The 18,762-nt window shown below is 36.8% G+C and overlaps 1 protein-coding gene across 3 annotated transcripts in view; it reads left to right on the forward strand.

Annotated features, from left to right (window-relative positions):
- Positions 1 to 3,041: 3,041 nt before the first annotated feature.
- Positions 3,042 to 18,762, forward strand: part of LOC117239222 — a 52,933-nt gene continuing 37,212 nt past the window's right edge. The window contains exon 1 of one of the 3 annotated variants that reach the window (XM_033504659.1): positions 3,042 to 3,358. In XM_033504659.1, coding sequence (XP_033360550.1) covers positions 3,261 to 3,358 — 98 coding nt within the window. In that variant the 5' untranslated portion in view covers positions 3,042 to 3,260. Of the gene's footprint in view, positions 3,359 to 14,065; positions 14,297 to 18,762 lie in introns of those variants that run through there. The other 2 variants (XM_033504661.1, XM_033504660.1) reach the window with 2 other exon arrangements.

An 18,762-nucleotide genomic window follows, 5' to 3' on the forward strand; every position in this document is an offset into this window, starting at 1 on the left:
ATTTTCTATTGAAGTCAACACTTTCGATTCAAGGGATTGAATACGCTGTTAAAATACGAATGTTTATTGAGCCGATAATTGAATTCGAACGTGCTTAATATGATAATGAGATCGCATACAGAGGTTCATCCTTCCTATTGATTGTCTCTAAATCTCTTAACCTTTGCCTGAAGTAGCCACCAGAGCTTTCATTGTATTGCGCATGATAATATAATGTCTTTGTATTTCAGTGATTTCTACACTTTAGATCTCCCACGTAGGCGGAGTAAACTATTACAGGAAACAAATCATTTTACCGCAGAACAAGTTTGCAATAGAAGAAAAATAATCGAGTTGCGTCATAGTAGAATGCACTTGTTATTAGTCAGCTCTTGACTTTGAAAATGTCAAAGAACTCTTTCTTGATAATAAAAATCTCCACGCTGATAATAAGTGTTTCAATCAGATGAGAATATTTAAGACACTGACAGTTTTAAATTTGATAAGTTAATTCTCTTTACGAAAATAATACCTATTCGTCTATTTTGTTCATCTTAATACTTTTTTTAATCTTTAAAGAATTTTAAGAATTTTCATAACTATAAAAAAAAATCCAGGTTACTTATTAACATATCTATTTCATTATCCAATAGGTTCTTGTGTTAATTGCTAAAAATTTTCAATCGAAACTTGAGGAAACTATAGAATAGTGAAATGTCACTTGTGCCTAAGTTGCCTTATGTGTACGTAGGAATAAATTGAAGATAAATTAGATGAATAGCAAAGGATACGATTGGAAGAATTATGAAAATGAAATTGGAAGAATAGTAGAGTTCTGTTGGTTTTGTTGCCTGGTTGAAGTAGAAAAGTCCTATTCGACACAGTTTGGTTAATGGTTACCGACGGCGTTAGTCAGACGCGCCTAAGTTATAGGCAACCACGTACACGAGGTACGAACTCTATTAGCCCCATGGTAGGCGCACGAAGCGTCACCAAACAGAACGTCTGTTTTATCACTAGGAACGATAAAAAAATTCTGCAATTCCGAATTTCTCCTACAGAGATCTCCAAATTTTCGAAATTTCTTCGCCACTAATCGAAATTACTAACATATCTTTATCTAACAATTAAAATTATCGCGATGGAAATTGTACATATGCAATTATATTTACGATACTAACATAAGCACTATACGTCTAATTTTAAAAGAAAGAAACAGAACTAGTAACTGTTATAAGGACGTTTTTTTTAGTAATAGTGCATAAATAAAATAACATCGCAAAAAAGTAAAATATAACAAAGTAATAAGCGTATAGAAATAATACTTAAAATGATCTTCCACATATTACGTAACTTGCAAGCCGTATGACAACACAGGAAGATGATCGAATCAAACACGAAGTCTCCGTAGAAAAGTGAAATGAAAAATTACGAGCGAGTCCGATCATATTTCGCTCTCAATGCTGTGTACTTTGTTAGGCGAATGATTTTCACTTTGTTTGCAGGCGACATGGACCGAGACAATACCGACTTAACGACTTAGATAAAAGTTACATAATAACCGCGTAGCTTTTTCTTCGGTCGTTTTCTCAGGAAATATTTCCCGCTATTTCAAGCGCCGTTATGATTCTTATGTTAATTGATTCGCCTCGAATCCGTGAAAGAGAAAACGACCAACTACCAACTAATTTATGAAGATTGTTAAATCAATCTCCCATCCGTTTCTATTAAAAGATCTTGAAAAATTATTCTTCTGTAGATGTAACTCAAATATTTCAAAGGATAGAAGCCATAAAAGAGTTTACATAAGAATATGATTTAGGAAAAAATTGTATTGTCATAATCTTCGTTATTTTTCTTCGTCTTTAAACGTATTAGCTATTGCACGAATGATGGAGTAACTTGTTCCAGGTTTCATGTTTTTTTTTTTTTTTTTTTTTGAAAAAATGTTCTAGAAGAAATAATTCCAAAGTTCGACTAGAGGCGCAAGGTTAAAACTGGAACGAATTGCAAATATCGACGTTTACATGGAAAATGCAGCTATTCCATTGGACAGCTGCATCCTAGAGGAAGCTAAGTGTCGACATGGAATAACGCGTTAGCGTGGTACGCAACGATGCTGAGAAGGTGCACGTGTGTCTACACGCGGGGACTTTAGCTCTGCTTCAGTTCAATCTTATCGTGCGGCCCGCTCACATCTCCTGGATGCATACCAGTTACCGATCTAATAACGGTATCATCGGTCCGCTGTTCAAATTTCCAGCGTGAAAAGTGCGTGAAAGTGCCGACATCCCACGGCGGATATTCAAAATTCCCCTTAGTTCGAGAAACTCGATCGTTCCGAACGATCTTTGAACGTCTTTGTTCGTTTGAAAAGAATCTTCAAACCTGACACGCTGTTTATTAATCTCTAACAGCGGTAACGTAACAGAGGCTAATTTAAGCAACCGAGTTAAATATTTAGACGGATATGAAGAAGAAGATAAATTACGATAATCGAACTTCGTTTGAAAAGAATCTTCAAACGCGATACGTTGTCCATTGATTTTTGAAAACAGCGATGAGACGGACGTTTACTTAAGAAATATTTACAAGAATAATCGAACTGAAGAGATTTACAAAAAAATTATATAATCTAACTTAAAAAAAAGAAAAAGGAGAAAAGATGAGGCAGAGATTTATTTAAGGAATTGAATAGACATCAGGCAGGAGGAAAGAAACTGCAATAATCCGGATCTGTATCATTAAGTTCTGAAAAGATTCAAACAGCCTGAGGATCTCCTTTTAAAGATCAACCAACAACAACAAGTCGATGCATTTCCTCAATCAGTTCGGCTCGATATCGTTAGAATTCGATCGAGAAATATTTATCGACTGTATCAGATAACCAGAACGTTGCAGCGTATCGTGAAACTCGATCAAATAACTAGAATCAGTCATCAGAGTCAGCAGTGTCTGTATAGAAGTTGTTCCAAGTTTCTCGGGGATATTTCCAAATATTCGCAGAGAGAGAGAGAGAGAGACAAAGGCAAAATCGAATTTCTCGGAGCATCTTCGACTAACAAACTCGTACTAACAGATTCGAGTAGCTAGAGTTTCGAAGACTTTTTTCTTTTTCATCTCGTCAACGTTCGGCAAAGGGAAGAAAAATGGACTCGATATCGATCAGCGTGCAAGGAACAGTCAAGTGGATCCATCAGCTATAATTAAACGTCAATCCTATCGTCGTTGGACAGAGACACCGTCCGATCGATTGATATTCGATTCGAGAGGCTTGTTCAATGAATGGAAAAATGTTGATGTCGCCTGGTATGAGTTTAGTGGTGGCTGGTGTTGCTTCTGGTATTTGTTTTCTGATCTACAGTGGTGTCCTTAGGGGGTAAGTGCAGTTTTCATTTGATTTGTTGTTTCATTTTCCGTTTATCCTCGACGATACAAGTCTGGGTAATTGCAAAGAAAGATCTTTCGATCGTTTCTTTCAATTTTTCATTTGATTCCTCTAAAAGAAAGATTTTCCAATTCTCGGGGAGTGAGCGTGAAGTGAAGATCACTAAATGTGGTTTCCTTTCAATTTTTAAATATTATTATTCTTTATTTATCGTTAGATTTGATAGGGCTGATAAGGTCTTGGTGACCACAGTTACGTGTATCCTATAAATATATAAATGTTAAACAATATTTACACGATTATTACACGATTACAGTCGTCTTAGTTAATGTTATTATTTAGTAAGTAACTGCGTAGCCTTCTTTGATATTAATAAATACCTCAATCGTTGGATAAGGTCTTGGTGGCCACAGTTACGTGTATCCTATAAATATATAAATGTTAAACAATATTTACACGATTATTACACGATTACAGTCGTATTAGTTAATGTTATTATTTAGTAAGTAACTGCGTAGCCTTCTTTGATATTAATAAATACCTGAATCGTTGGAAAAAGAGATCTCCTGACCGATGGACCAAAATGGAGAACGCAACGCGGTAAAAGTAGGCCGAGCACCTCGATTCCGATTGTTAATCTCCATTGATATATTATTCAATTTCATAAATATACGGTTCGTGCGGTGATTATATTTTCTTAGAACCTGCTTTAGCTTCTTCTGGTCATGGCGGCGAAAAAATACGCTTTCGAGCCTTGAAGATATCGCAGATAGGCGTTAATGACGCGTGACGTAGAGTGCACATTATGCACATGTTTCGTCTGTTTGTGATGCGCTTTGAAGTACTTCTTCTTCTTCGTCTTCTCCTCGTTCTTCACACACGAACGATTTCCTTGAATTTTCTGTTGATTTTATTTCAGATTTTAAATAGATAATAATATCGATTACTCAAGAAATTTAGAAATCGCGTTTAGATACCGAATTCCAATCGATTTGTTTTCTTTCCATTTAACGGCGCTTCGTTCCACCACCTTTTGCATTTTTTTTTCTTTTTACTAGTACCGTATGAAACATTCTCATCGTGAAACGTATCCCAAAAGTGATAAGTTTCTATCGAAACGAACTCATCGATCACAAAGCGTATCTGATCCTCGTGACAACAACGAGGATCAACGTCCAATGGTCGTCGAGTTTGACAAGAATCAGAAATATTATTCGTGTATTCACATAGAGACATGCCGCTTTTATGCAACGTAATCCATGGGTACATCGATTATTACGCGATTCAAGACAAAAAAAAAACAAGATACCAATCTGCCGTGATGTAAATACTGAGATAAAATTCTTCCGCACGTAAACAATTCCTAAATTTAGGAATTTCGAATTAGGAATGGTCGACTTGAATTTTAAATAATCGAGAATTTTCTCAAGATAGAATAGGCGGCTACAATCAGAAAACTCATCCATAGATATATTAATACTACGTCAATTAGTTTCATACATAGCGAGTTCGATAAGAAAAAAAGTCGTGTCATTAGAAAGCTTGAAAAAGAGATTCTAAACGAGGTTAGTGTATTTTCAATTCCCGTCTTTCAAGTATTTGTCGAATATTTCTTTTCTCTTTGAGATACGCGTTCCTGCGGTTGGCGTTCACCGTCTTCGATAGATTATATCTATTATGAAACTTGCCACGATGATTTCGTTAATGCATCTTGAAGAGTTACGAGAAACATCACGCTACGCGTGACTTAAATATTCATTAGGCTGTTTCTTGCGTTGCGTTTCATTCCCGGTTTTTATTGACAAACCGCCTAGAATCTAATAGGAAAAGAGAAGAAGATAATTTCATATCTTGGTATCTCGGTTTTCTCTGTTCCCATAGCTGTAACAACGCTCTTCGTCGGTTTCCTTCGATTCAACACAGTTTCGAAGATGTCTTTAATTGGAAAGCCACGAAACCCGGCATCACCTGATACACCAATTTCAAAACCGAGATAGCGAGGACTACTATCTCTTGGATTATGAGATATTTACGGAGATTAGATTGCCTATTGTCTTTCGGCAATTGTTTGCCTATTGCACGCGGAACTAATTATAATTTTCACGCGTGAAAAGACATCGATAACCTAGCAACGTCAAGAAATTTGTAGCTGGTCGGAAATGGGAAAAACTGGACGCTTCAAGTAATTGGATAAATTTTGTTTGCGAAGAATAAATACAACGTAGAAACGTTTCTAGGAACAAGATAATACCGACGTTGAGGATAAAAAATAATGTAATCGAGTAGGACGCTTCGGATAATTAAATAAATGTCACAGCTACAAGAAACTGAGAACTATAGAGAAACGTTACAATAATTTCTTTAAAGAATATGCGTGACCTTGAAAGTAAAAAAAAATTGTTTAATCAGAAGAAACAAACAGAATTCTAATATTGTCGTTAATACACAAATATAATAACAACGTCTTTAGGATAAGAATATCGATGACTTTGAAGATAAGGATATAATCTGATCAGGCAAAACAAATAAAATTATTGAGTCATCTCTAATGGATGAACAGAATAAAAAATATCTTTAGCGAGAAATATCGACAACATTGAAAATAAAAAAAAATCTCCTAATCAGAAAGGAAAACAGAGATCATATAATTCAGCGAATATTGTCCTGAAGAAATAAACAGAAGGAAGGGAACACTAGGTAAAAATGTTAATAACCTTGACAATAATTCGGTTAGAAAGGGAAAAAACACTTTCAACCATAAAGTGACATTAGAGTAAAAAAAATCAACGAAAAATACAATTCGTCACCTTCTATTTAAGCAGCTATTTATGCAAATGATTCGAATAGATATCATTCGAGTATCGGGGCGTTCCCTTTTTTCTGTACAGCCTGTACACGCGTCACACATTTGCTCGGCCATAAAGCTGTCTACCTGTGTTCACGACACACGGATCCACCTGCACAGAGGCGTGTAATAGCTACACGGCAATCGGTGTTCGAAGCTTTTTTCCAATGGTTCTCGAAGCAAGAACCGATTAGGTGAACGACTTTCGCGTGCCGCGGATCCGCGATCATCGCCGAGGAATCGTTATTTTAGATCTCTCTTGACACTTTTGCAGGAAAAGATAGTGGATGTAGCGAGGAGCGGAGTTGGGAAGCTGGTTTCTTAACGATCCAGTTGGAATTTCTTCGTTCCGAGCCGATATAAAACGAGGCTCGCGCTCGACGTTTCGAGTTCCTGGCCAAAGTAGTCCGGCCAAAGGCCTTCGAGAAGAATCTTTGGCCGTTATGACTCGCGTATGCACCGATATTTTTCGCTGTATTACGTCTAAAATTCGTTGAACATTCCTTTGGACTTTTGACAAACTCGATTCGAAGATAACTCGACACGTAGATTGGTTATTTCCATAATTGGTCCAAGTTATTATGATTCTCGAGATACATGTATTATACCTGTATGCCTGCGCACTGTACGTATGTGTGTGCGAAAGATTGTATATCTCTTTGGAAGCGAGAAAAATTTGGTTCCAGGGTAGTTTAGGCTATTTTCAGAACTAAATAAAGAGATTCGAACTGTTACGTAAGTTTTAATAATCGTATTCGCATATAATTTATGAAACGGTAAACGGCACCATCCAATATAATAAATAAACGACGGACCCTTACAAATTTCGTAACTGATCGAATAGTTCAACGAACATTATCTAACGCAGTAAGAATGCAAACTTAATTTGATACACATATCAATAACGTGGTAAGATAATTCCGAAAGAATCTGTAAAACTCGAATAAAAAGATTGAATAAAAAGTAGGTCAAATATTTCAACAGAAAATATTACAGATACTTTCATTAATCATTTTGTTAAAATTGCGACACCATTCTGAAAGTTCACGAGATTATCATTGTTGTACCGGGGAAAAAAAAAGAAATTAAAGAAAACGCGAACTTGTTACGCATTATACTAAATATGGCAATAGAGATTATATTTTTTTATTGATTTTCAAAGCTGTGAATAACGAGTGGAAAGAAATCGTTGGAAAGTTTATCAGCGGCTCTTTTTTTTTTACATTAATTATCTCTATACGCAAAATTGAGCCTCAACTTTTTTAATACCCTGTAGACACGCGCGTGGCCGTGTTTATAAACGAAGATGTTCGTATATATGCGTATGCGTACGACGAACTTCGGTATGCAGGGCTTGCTTTTATTTACTCTCTCTTGTTCTGACCAGTCTGACGAGTGTCGTTCACATTCTCCTTTTTCCCCTCGAGCACACGGTAAATTATATTTCGGTGATTTCTCAAGATACGGGGGATGACAAAAATCGAGGCTCCATTGCGAAGAGCGAAGAGCACACGAAAACTCGTGTTCGCGATATTTCCATTCAGAATATCGAGAAGGATATTCCGAATGAAAGAATATTGTGGCCAAAGTTTCGCCTCGCCTTACTCTTTATTCTTTTCTTCGCTGAAACTTCGATTTTTATGAAAATTAAAACCTAACGATCGTTTTACAGAACAAAATTCTAGTTTCACGATAATTTAGTTCCGAAAAGAAAAATATCGTCAGCACAAAATTTTTATGAAACTCCAATAGTTGCGAGTTATTTTGAAATTTTAAGTATTTCGAACGGTTCATAAAGATGGTACTCGTCGGTTTCTTAATTTTTGACGAATTTATGGCCAGTACACGTGTACGTAGGTGCTTGGTACGAGGTGTCATTTTCTGCATATTATCGTAGTCTTAATGTCCATAAATAGTGGTATTCACCCGTTAAAGTATACACGGTGTTTGAAACGGTACAGTCTATGCAACAAGTATAATTTATCTCCGAATACTTAGTCTACAACGTGAAAATCCACGTAATCAGTTAATCGCTGGCTAATTGCGCATTTGTGGCATGAATAATCCAAGATAAGCTTCGTCGAACGTTTTATGTTGCGCAGCACTTACGATACTCGTTTTTTGAACACTGAAATAGTTCTATCGTGTCGTATTATTACACAACTAATTGGACTAACTGTTACTTATTCTCGAGTTTCGCGATTACCTTTACGATTATTAGTAAACTAAACAGCGAATTTTCTATAGTGAAATATTAGAAAGAAGAAAAAAAGAGTTTCAAAATGCGAATATAGTATTTTATACTATAAATATAATAATGTTCATTACGTCGCTACAGCGGCGCCAATGGACTGCACAATATTAAAACATTCACAAGACCCACAAGACCATTCTTAATACAATCATTAACTTGCATAAAAGCCACGCCTAAAGCGAGCTATCGATCAATCAAGCCATTAAAACTAACCAACTGTGTAATTACAGATCGTAGAAAGTACCATTTTAATTTACCAGATTCCTCCTTGCTAAGAATCTTGTGTAACGACCAGCAGCAAAAATAAAAAAGGGACGATAGGCGAGATAACACGATATGGAGCAACAAGAGAGACACGAACATTTGAATTTCTCGAGCAATAATAAAGAGGCATAAAGACACAGAAACATCGATAGAAACACAAGACAAGAAGCTAAATCGGAACTCGATTATAGTTATACAGGGTGGTTGGTAACTGGTGGTACAAGCGGAAAGGGGGTGATTCTACGCGAAAAAAGAAGCCGAAAATATAGAATAAAAATTTTTTTTTAAATTTTTCCATCGAGACAACGATCTACAGCGAGATCCGTTATAACGAGACGCGATAAAGTGCGCGCGTACCGAGCGAAAATTCAAAGTCGATTTTCTCGAAAACAAAGCCTCAAACGAAAAATTTGTATTCTATATTTTCGACTTCTTTACCACCAGTTACCAAGCAGCCTGTATAGTTTCTTGCAATAGCGACATTCCTCCATTACGTTCGTTTTCGTAACAATGTTACGTGCCATTAATTCAACGTGGGGAATTCTCGCGTCTGCCACGGCGCGTGGTTCGCGGTTGCGACGTATCCAGACGCGTTTCAGACGCGTTTTCTGCCTTTAATAATTCGGAACAGATCGATATCGCGCGTCAACGCGTATATGCCATGTGCCCGCCTTAATGAGCGTTCATTGTTCCACAACGTGTAAGTGTGACCTAGATGAAGAAGTAATTTCTTAACGAACGTGAACCGTTGGCGTGCACGAGCGGCCGCGACAATAGTCCCGCGATACCGCGTGAGAAGAACGACTCCAGGAGGAGACCGGGTCGACACGGAGGCGCTCGATTTCGACCCGATACCGCGAATAAACGATGCGAAAATATTATACGTGTATCGGGCCGCGAACCTCGACATTTTTCAATTATTCAAACCGAACCGTGGAACGAGTTTTTTTTCGTGGTACGCGATTAATTATTCGAATGGAATAGCTTGAAAGGGGAAATCTTTCTTTTCGTTGATAGAAGTTGCACGTCTCATCGAGATGAGTTATTATTTGATTATTATTTTATACGAATAATTATTATCTGCTCATAAGTAATTATTATTCCGTCGCTTCGGTTCTTGTCTTATTGCTATTATGATGTGTTCCTGTCACTTTCTGAGAGTATAATATAACGACGGAGAAGAGGGACAGTAGAAGAGAGTTGTTTCTTTGTCTTGGCATTTCTCTAATGGCTTGATGCAAGATGTAGGTAGTTTCGAATTTTCATGAGCAATAAATTTTAGTAATTTACGTTTAATTTATAGCCATTAACTACAAACTCGTCTCCGAGAGAAATCTACTAAAAAGCTTTAAAACCTTAGAAAAATAATTATGTTAGACTAACCTTATAACATAATAATTTTATAAGTAAATGACTGCAAAAATACTGATGTTGTAGTAGCATATTCGGTAGGATATCCGAATCATTTTATCTGGTATTTATATTGTGAAAGGGTTAAACGTTTGATTTACGTTCAGAAAGTGGTCAAGTGTATATAGTGGGGAAAGCGACCTTGACTGGCCAACTGACTTCGACCGGGCTTTAAATGATTCAAAGTCCTCGTATGCGAGACCAAAGCTATTTGTATTCTTCGTAAATTAGGCACAGTGATATCAAATAAGCGGGAACGTTACGTAAACAACTAGTTTAAGCACCGAAATAAATCAAACGCAATCTTCAGGAAATGTTTATTAGCAGCATTAAAATTGCATTATTTTCGAATATCGTTTCGCAAACCAAATCATTTTAGAAATTTCGTTGAAGAATTTTCTATGAACGTGTGCGATATTTGACTAACATATACATGGAGATAAAAGCAACACGAGAACGATTCAACGATGGTACAAAATTTGCAAGATAGAAGAGGAAAATAATATTACAAAACTGAAAGTCTCGTTGCTGGAAATTTAGCGCAGTGCAAATTCACAGATTCGAACGCGGTATATATGTGGGAGTATGTTATATCATAAAACGGAAGAGCAACATCTGGTACCGTTAATAACCACGATAATATGCATACGATCGAAGCTGAAAACCGATCTGCGTTCGGTATATCTGAAATCCCGTATGAAATGATACAAAACAGAAAAATGATACACGAATTCTCTGAATAATAAATGTATCATGAAAATTTGAATTTGACTGATCAATACATTAAATCTGGCTCTATTGTCGATCAAATTAAATCAGATTAAGGAAGAAGATTTCTAATAAAAATCATCACTTCGTCGTGAATAATCAGAGTACTCGTATGGTGTTTTTATACGAGATGAAATTTAGTAACTTGTGTTTAGTAACTGGTTTTCGGAAGCACATTAACATCTGGTAAATGTTGAAAACGCTATTAAAAAAGTCTGTTCCAGCTACATAACTTTGTAATGCATAAATTATTTGAAAAAGAAACCGTGACGACTCGAAGAATTTTTAAATTCTGAAATCAATATTTCTCACGAATAAATACGGTGTCTCGAAGAGACTACGTGGTTAACATTTTATTTAAAAAACATTTCACGTACACCGATCAGATATTTCCCACGCAGGTCTCTTACAAACTTTCCCTTCCGCAATCTGTCTCAATCTAAAAATAATCATTGAATCGAAAAGCTTATTTATCCAAACGTTACTTCACGGTTTCACGAAACCGTGAGTTTAATGGCATAAAATAAATAGCAAACTAGTCTCCAGTTTGCTCTTTTTCGATCAGATAACTGTGTGAATGTGTCAATCAGATGTATTACATTTTTCCACCCACAACAAGCGGCCACGATTTCATTCGCATTATGTAACACCGGTGTGGGTATCGTAAATGAATATTACGATGCGCTAACTGGTAATCAGGAACGTGGAATCTGGCAATTAACGCGAGGAATGCACCGACACGAATCTCATGGATACTTTCGAGCGTATTATTCCTCATTTTCCAAAATTTTCCCAATAGACGCGAAGAAAGGCTACAAGAATCTTGCCATTGGAGAAGTCCTCGTCACGAGAATTAAGAGTAGCAATTTTTTGAAACACCACTTCACCCTATAGAATACGTTACATTCTGATTGCTATTAAAAATAAAACATATGGAAAAAAGGAATTTTCTTCGATAGATCGAACGTGAGCTGCTCACGAGCCATTACTCGGATCCATTTCCCTGACCGTGCATCATACACGCTCCATTTTGCCTGAAAACGAATGTACGGGCTCATGGACGAGATCGAACGTCCGATTAGAGAGCACGAAACACAGGCTGGCGTTTACGAATGCGCTTGATGTGACCGGACACCTGCCACGAATCATAATGTATTTGCACGAGTTCGTTGAAATTTTGTCGAGCGTTGAGAAAACAGTTATACAACTTCTCCACTTCCTCGACGTAATATAGGAAACGTTTAGAAGAATGACGAAGCAGTCGGTCACGTGAATTCCAACGAATCTAAGCCGGCTCCGGAGGAAACTGATTTTGCATGGTTTGCTGCAAGATCTTCTCATATTCTGAGATACAATAAACGTAAGAAATATTCGCACGTCATTGCATTTATCATGGCATTTATATACACATACATTAATAAATTCAGCATAGATACATTGAACTAAGCTTTTTCACTTAGTAGTACTTTCATGCGAATAGAGAGGTTTGAACTATGTGAATGAAATATAGAATTTGATAGAAAAATGATTCATTAGAAAATAAAAGTATGCACTTTTTGTAGCCATTGTACAGTGTATTTTTTCTATGAAAAGGTAAATTACAATCGTGGGTTTTGAGATATGAGTAACGGGTGGAATTGTCTTTCTGATAAATCATGAAAGAGGAATTAGTCATGAAAGGAGGTAATTGAAGGATGGAGGAGGTGGAGGACAAGCATGGATCTATCGTAATTATCTGTGAAATGTCACTGCCTACGATTTTCAATTGCAAGCAATTTTCTATCAGAAAAAGAAGAATATTTGAATATATCAAGCCTACGTCTACACACAACAACGCTCACTCAATCGTTATACAGCAATTAGCAATCGAAGCACATTCGTCAGCCAATTCGTCATCATCCATTCAATCTTTGAAACACTCGAACCAAGCATCTCCCAGTCCTTAAACCAACTTTTAAATCAGCCAGTCCTTAAATTATATAAATCAAGCATCGCCCATTTCTTAAATCATCCAGTCCTTAAGTTACCTAAACCAAACACTGCATAATTCTTCAATCCCCAGGTACAAAATCAAGCAATCCTTAAATCACGCAATCCTCGAAGCGCTCAATCTTCGCAAAATCATCCAATGATGCCACTCACGACGCCAAATTATCCAATCCATAGATCACAAGATCCAAGCGTTCTTAATCTGTAAATTACTCGACCTTGGAAGCAACCTACCCTTGTAACATCTCCAATATCTAGGTTACCCAATCCAAACTTCGCGTAATCTTTACGTTATCCGATCCAAGAACTTCGCGCAATCCTCGAAAATACCAAGACGAAGGAAACGTGAAAAAATCGGAAGGTATGAAACGATCTAGAATTATGAGACAGGTGTGTCCACGTGTTGGCTGTGCAGGCACGTGAGGTCAGCAGCGGTTCGTGAATTCATGGCAGGACCGGATGTACGCGCACGGTTACCGATTAGTGATGCGTGGCTCGGTGTACGGTTCAACAGCATCGACCAACGTCGGCCAACACAAGCGACATCGCGACCTCGAGAGTGAAACAAGGATGGAGGAAAGACGTGGCGCGTCGGGAAGAACAGAACGGAGAACAAACTGGACATTGGGATGCACAGTCCGGGCCATGACACGGGCGTCCTTAATGGCAAAACGTCGTTACACAATGGCCGACGTATCAAACCATATTAAACAATAGCTTCGGTCAGCGTGTAGGGGGACCGGAAGCAGAGGAGGAACCGTAGACTGGGGGAGCCTCGAACAACGGCTCCCTCATTGTTGAGATGCTTCGTGTCGCGGATAGTCAGTCAGCCGGTGTATTTTCCTTCTTTTACCGGTATTAGAACGCTTCTCTTCAAATTCATTTTCTGAATAAACGAAAAAGAAGGGGGACGTGCCCTATTCCGAAGATCATTCGATGAAGATTTGTTAAAGCATCGCGCGCGCGTTTTTTTTGGTTTTGTTGGTTACAGTGTTCGTAGAGTAGAAAACAGGCGCGATTAATTAAACAAGGACATTGGACAGTTTTAATTTGACCTTGTTATATAACGTTGACGATCTTCGTTTATAAAAAGTCTTTGTGATACACGTTTATTCTTTGGAAACTGTCCGGATTTGAACGCGAACGGTGTTCCTTGCAAAGGATCCTTTGTCGCTTTAGTTTTACTTGTGATTCGCTGAAAGAAGCTTTCAGCAATATCTGCGGCAAATTGAGTAACAGTAACTCTCGTCCGTGATTCGGTTCGTGTGTTTCGAATGAACGTGCGACGCTAAAAAGAGAAAGAATACTCAAAGTGCTTGATGAAACCGAGCGAGGCGAAGCGGTTGATCAAAATTTTCCTGCTACGGACGATCCTTTGCCGGAGAAAGCGAGAGAAACGGTAAGGACGAAACTCGTGTGTCCGCTCGACAGAAGCGTGGACGACGCGCGGCGTTTTTAATCGCGCGTTCTCTCTACGGACGTACTTTCTATCGATCGCAAGAAGATCGAGGTTAACGGTTTTGTACGATACCACGGAGAACTTCTGAACGAATAGACATCTCACGCTGAGCTTCGCGTTTACCAGGATTCGTAATTTCATCGGTTCATCGAGTCGCTGTCGATCGCAGCGTGAGATAGATTGTATGTGTTTGTCTACGGTGTTTATTTGCTTGCGAGGAGATTGGAAATGTATGTATCGTTCGTTTGTTCCGATTAATGGCGATTAAAGGAGGAAACGGACCAGCCTACTGGATATAAGTGAGACACGCAACTTATTGGTATGAGACGTTCGATTTATTTATCGCGATTAATTATGTCTAAAGCGGGAAATTCGTATTTAACTTACTTTGAGATTTTCGTGGTCTGGTATCGTATAATTATCAAGATTGAGACTTTAGCTTGTGTTTTTTCTTGGAATGATTCGAAACTCGAGGTATTGGATAAGTCATATTACATAGGCTGTTACAATTGTAACCACTAGATATTTTTCTGTGGATAAAGAAAAACAAAGATGTCATAAAATATACGATGAAACTTCACTTTCCTTCAATTTCTAAGTGAATAGATATAGAATATCGTAATTAATAACGATGTATTGTATTTATAACAAAGTTTAGTTTGTACTCGAGCTTTAGTCTCAAATCTTTAGACTGAAAATTGCCAAGTAAAAATTACATGGGCTACTTGTGTATTCTGTTACGCAACGTAGTATTACAGTAAACAGGTAAACTCATTTAAATACTAACAAAACAAATTATATGAGAAGAAATTAAATAGCAACCATAAGATCATCAGGTTATCATTCTCAGAGTTTTATACAGAGCTTCCTCAAGTGCCATGATTTTTCATTAATTACACCAAGCTTTCAGTTTTCTAAAATTAAAGACTTTACTGCTCGTCCCAAATTTTGTCCGAACACTTCAATTATGAACGTAATTCTCTCTGATCGTCCATTAGCGTCTGTAGGTAAAAGCAGTGGCGAATTCAAACGATCTTAAACGAATTAACTAGTGCGGAGAGGCTTCAAAGTGAAATTAAAGATACAAGTCCAGTTGCATTATCGAACATTTCCTCGTATGCTGTCAACGTTTCATAAGCCCACGTGCTGCTGTAACTCAGTTACATAACGGTCATGTAATTTCTTCTGTCTTATACTCTTACCATTGCGTAATGTACACGTCCGTCCTTAAAATTCATCAATTGTTAGCATCAGAAGCAGCAGGGAAAAGATTAAGGGGGTGTCCTGGATTAGAATGTTCTAAAACAGCGTCTTTTTGTGACTTTTTTTAGAAGGGAAAGAAACAAATGAAGTTATTGAATTTTGAGGTATGGTTTTATATTATAAAAAAAAGGCAGAAAATAGTATGAAATTAAAAATTTTGGCGGCTTTAAAGAAAAAATGTGTTTTATAAAAAGAAAAAATAAACTTTAAGGTGCTACAACAATTATTTAAATAAACTTTTCGACGAACTTTTTTTAGTTCATCGAGAAGAAAAATATATAATAATTTAATCCTTTTTTGGCCTTTGGTTACGGTCAAGAATTGCGAGGTGGATCTTTCCCGCCGATTGAAAACTGCAGCCCATGAAATAGGCTTAGAAATCTGTTATAATTTCGTTTTTACTTAAAAAAAAAATCTTTTTGTATTCGTTAAATACATATAAAACCATATCTCAAAATTCAATAACTTCATTTTTTCCTTCCCCTTCTAAAAAAAAATCACGAAAAGGCGCTGTTTTAGAACATTCTAATTCAGGACACCCCCTTAATCAATCGGAATTTTATATTTTAGACTCAAAATTGCGATGCACGTGTAAGGTGGAAATTGGTTAACATGACCTTGAAAGAATTATAACAATGTAGGAAATTACCATAATTTATACAATAATTTTATGCTCACAGTTTTTTAACTCAACCCCTATCGAAGAATAGTTTCTTTGTTTTTAAGCCTCGTTATTAAGAAAATCGATTTTGAAAAATTTATCAAGTATCAGGCGAATTCTTGATTAAACATAATCAAATACTATTTACACAAGAGTTTGATCGCTTTGTAGTCTAACGAGTTTCAAACGAAACAATAGTTTTTAAAAGTTTTAATACTTTCATAATGGTTCTTCGGCTTTGCTTAAGTTTCCGTGCCTTGATATCTGAAACGGGAGTGTACACCGCCTTTGCCGTGGCGTTCTCTTTAAAATGGACAAATATCGATCCGCGATAACCTTTGATACTGTTTGAAAATCCATTAGCAAGAAAAACATTAGATATAAAAGTTCAAATTACGCAGCCGTAAATCATTGGATTTTTCACGTGGGCGTTTCGCTCGTGCAATTAAGATGCTAACGATCGAACCGTTCACCGGCGATTTATTGGCCCACTTACTGCGCGACGCCGATTCCATGAAACTCGCGCGAGACACTTCGATCAACTTCCCATGGATTTATCACCCAGCCGATCCCTTTGAGCGGACATTTTCTTTGCTCGACGAGAACAGCGGCTATAGGACGAAGCTTCGTCGTGTGATTCATGACCGAGGTTGGGAAACGTGTCGCATCGAAAAAAATTCTTAAGAGGAGATGCCGTTGAGAATAAAGTTCTTTGAATGTTACTTCTGGCTTTCAATATCATACGCGAAGAATAAAGAACAAATTCTGAGGCAAAAGCAAACATATTCGCGGCGCTGACGCGTTACAGAAAAATTTAGAAGTGAAAAATTTGTAATTTAAAATTCTTAACAGATGGAACGTAACGTGCTGTGATTTTTTGCACCTCATGCGGAACGAAAAAAAATTACAAACGCAGTCTTTGTTGCAATGTTTTTTTTTTTTTTTTTCAAAAAATTACATCCGATAAAGTTAAATACCAAGTAGATGGAAATGAGGTTAAAGAAAGTACGATAGTTCGGATATCGATTAATGGCTAAGCTTTTCAGCCTACTAGAATATACAATGCGAATGTTAACACGGAATCGCGAGGAATCCGAGTGGAAACGAGAAGCGAAACAGATCGATTTCCGTAAAAATGGAAGACGGAAACCAACTACGCGAACTATTATTTATTACCGAGGTTCAAGGTTTAATTGGATCGTTCTGGCGAACATAAATCACGCCATCGTCGTGTTATTTTCAAAACAATTTTAACAGTTCCTGTATTTTACCTCGAGACGAGATTGAAAATATTCGTGCCATTTTATTAAATAGATTTATCGCAAAATAACGAAGTGTGCGAAAAACAACGAAATTGTTTGACAAACAAATATAAATCTTGCTCTTACGCAAATGAAAGAAGAATGTCGTTTTCCAGTTTACAATTTTACTTTCATATCGTTCCTGTAATTTTCTTTAAATTTCTGTATTTTACTTCGAGGTGGAATTGAAAGTATTCGAGCGATCTTATCAAGCAGATTTATTACGAAATAACAAAGTGTGGTTACGTGGCAAACGTAACGGAATTATTTAAAAAACAAACATAAATTTCACTATTATAGTAACTGATTGACAAGACAATGTTATTTGCTAGCTTATAATTTTAATTCGGTATGTTAGCGAGTAGCACGTGTCGTAAGATATTCTCCTTGATAGTAAGCATCGTTTCGCAATAACTGGGAATAGAAATACCTTTCACACAATTTCATCGCGTAATCATACAACTATTAACGACACGTGGGCACGAAAAATACTAATCACACGTGAAGGCCTTCGGCGAAACCTACATAGTGTCGTAATTTCTGATCTTACCAAAATCCTACGCGATTTGATATAACCGATGCTATTTGGTATTTTGAAAATCTCTTGTAATTTAAGAAACAACAATTTCTCCGTAAATTCCGGAAGATATAGAAAGTACGAGCTTCGTAACAGTCGGTTTTTTACTGGAGAAGATTGTGGCTTGATTATGCTGCATTAGGTCATTCATGATTTGGATACGTTTCAGTGCGTAGCGTCAGACATTAGTAGAACGAGATACTGTGAATCCAATAATAACATTAATATATGGTATACGGTAGAATTTCATTTATCCAAACTTTACTTATTACAACGAAATATACCTTCAAATATGCCCATTCATTTTTACAAGTTTTTCTATCGAACAGCAACTCTATCGAAATTCTATTTCTTAAAATAATTAAGACGTCGATATGAAAATTTGTCGATGTGTCAAAAATGCTCGGAATGCTAAATGTTATTTAACAATCTTAATTATTCTCAATTATTATCAATCCAAGCAATTTAAAAATGTTATTTGATATATTCAATTTCACATAGAATGCAGATTGGCGTGCGCTGTCGTTAAAGTGTTATATTAGCCGAGCTCCTATCAATGTAATCCACTTATATGAACAAAAAATTGCAGATAGTGAGTACTAAA

Source organism: Bombus vosnesenskii, unplaced genomic scaffold (assembly GCF_011952255.1).
Source record: "Bombus vosnesenskii isolate JDL3184/JDL3185 unplaced genomic scaffold, Bvos_JDL3184-5_v1.1 scf7180000013888, whole genome shotgun sequence".
In the NCBI taxonomy this organism is placed as follows: domain Eukaryota; kingdom Metazoa; phylum Arthropoda; class Insecta; order Hymenoptera; family Apidae; genus Bombus; species Bombus vosnesenskii.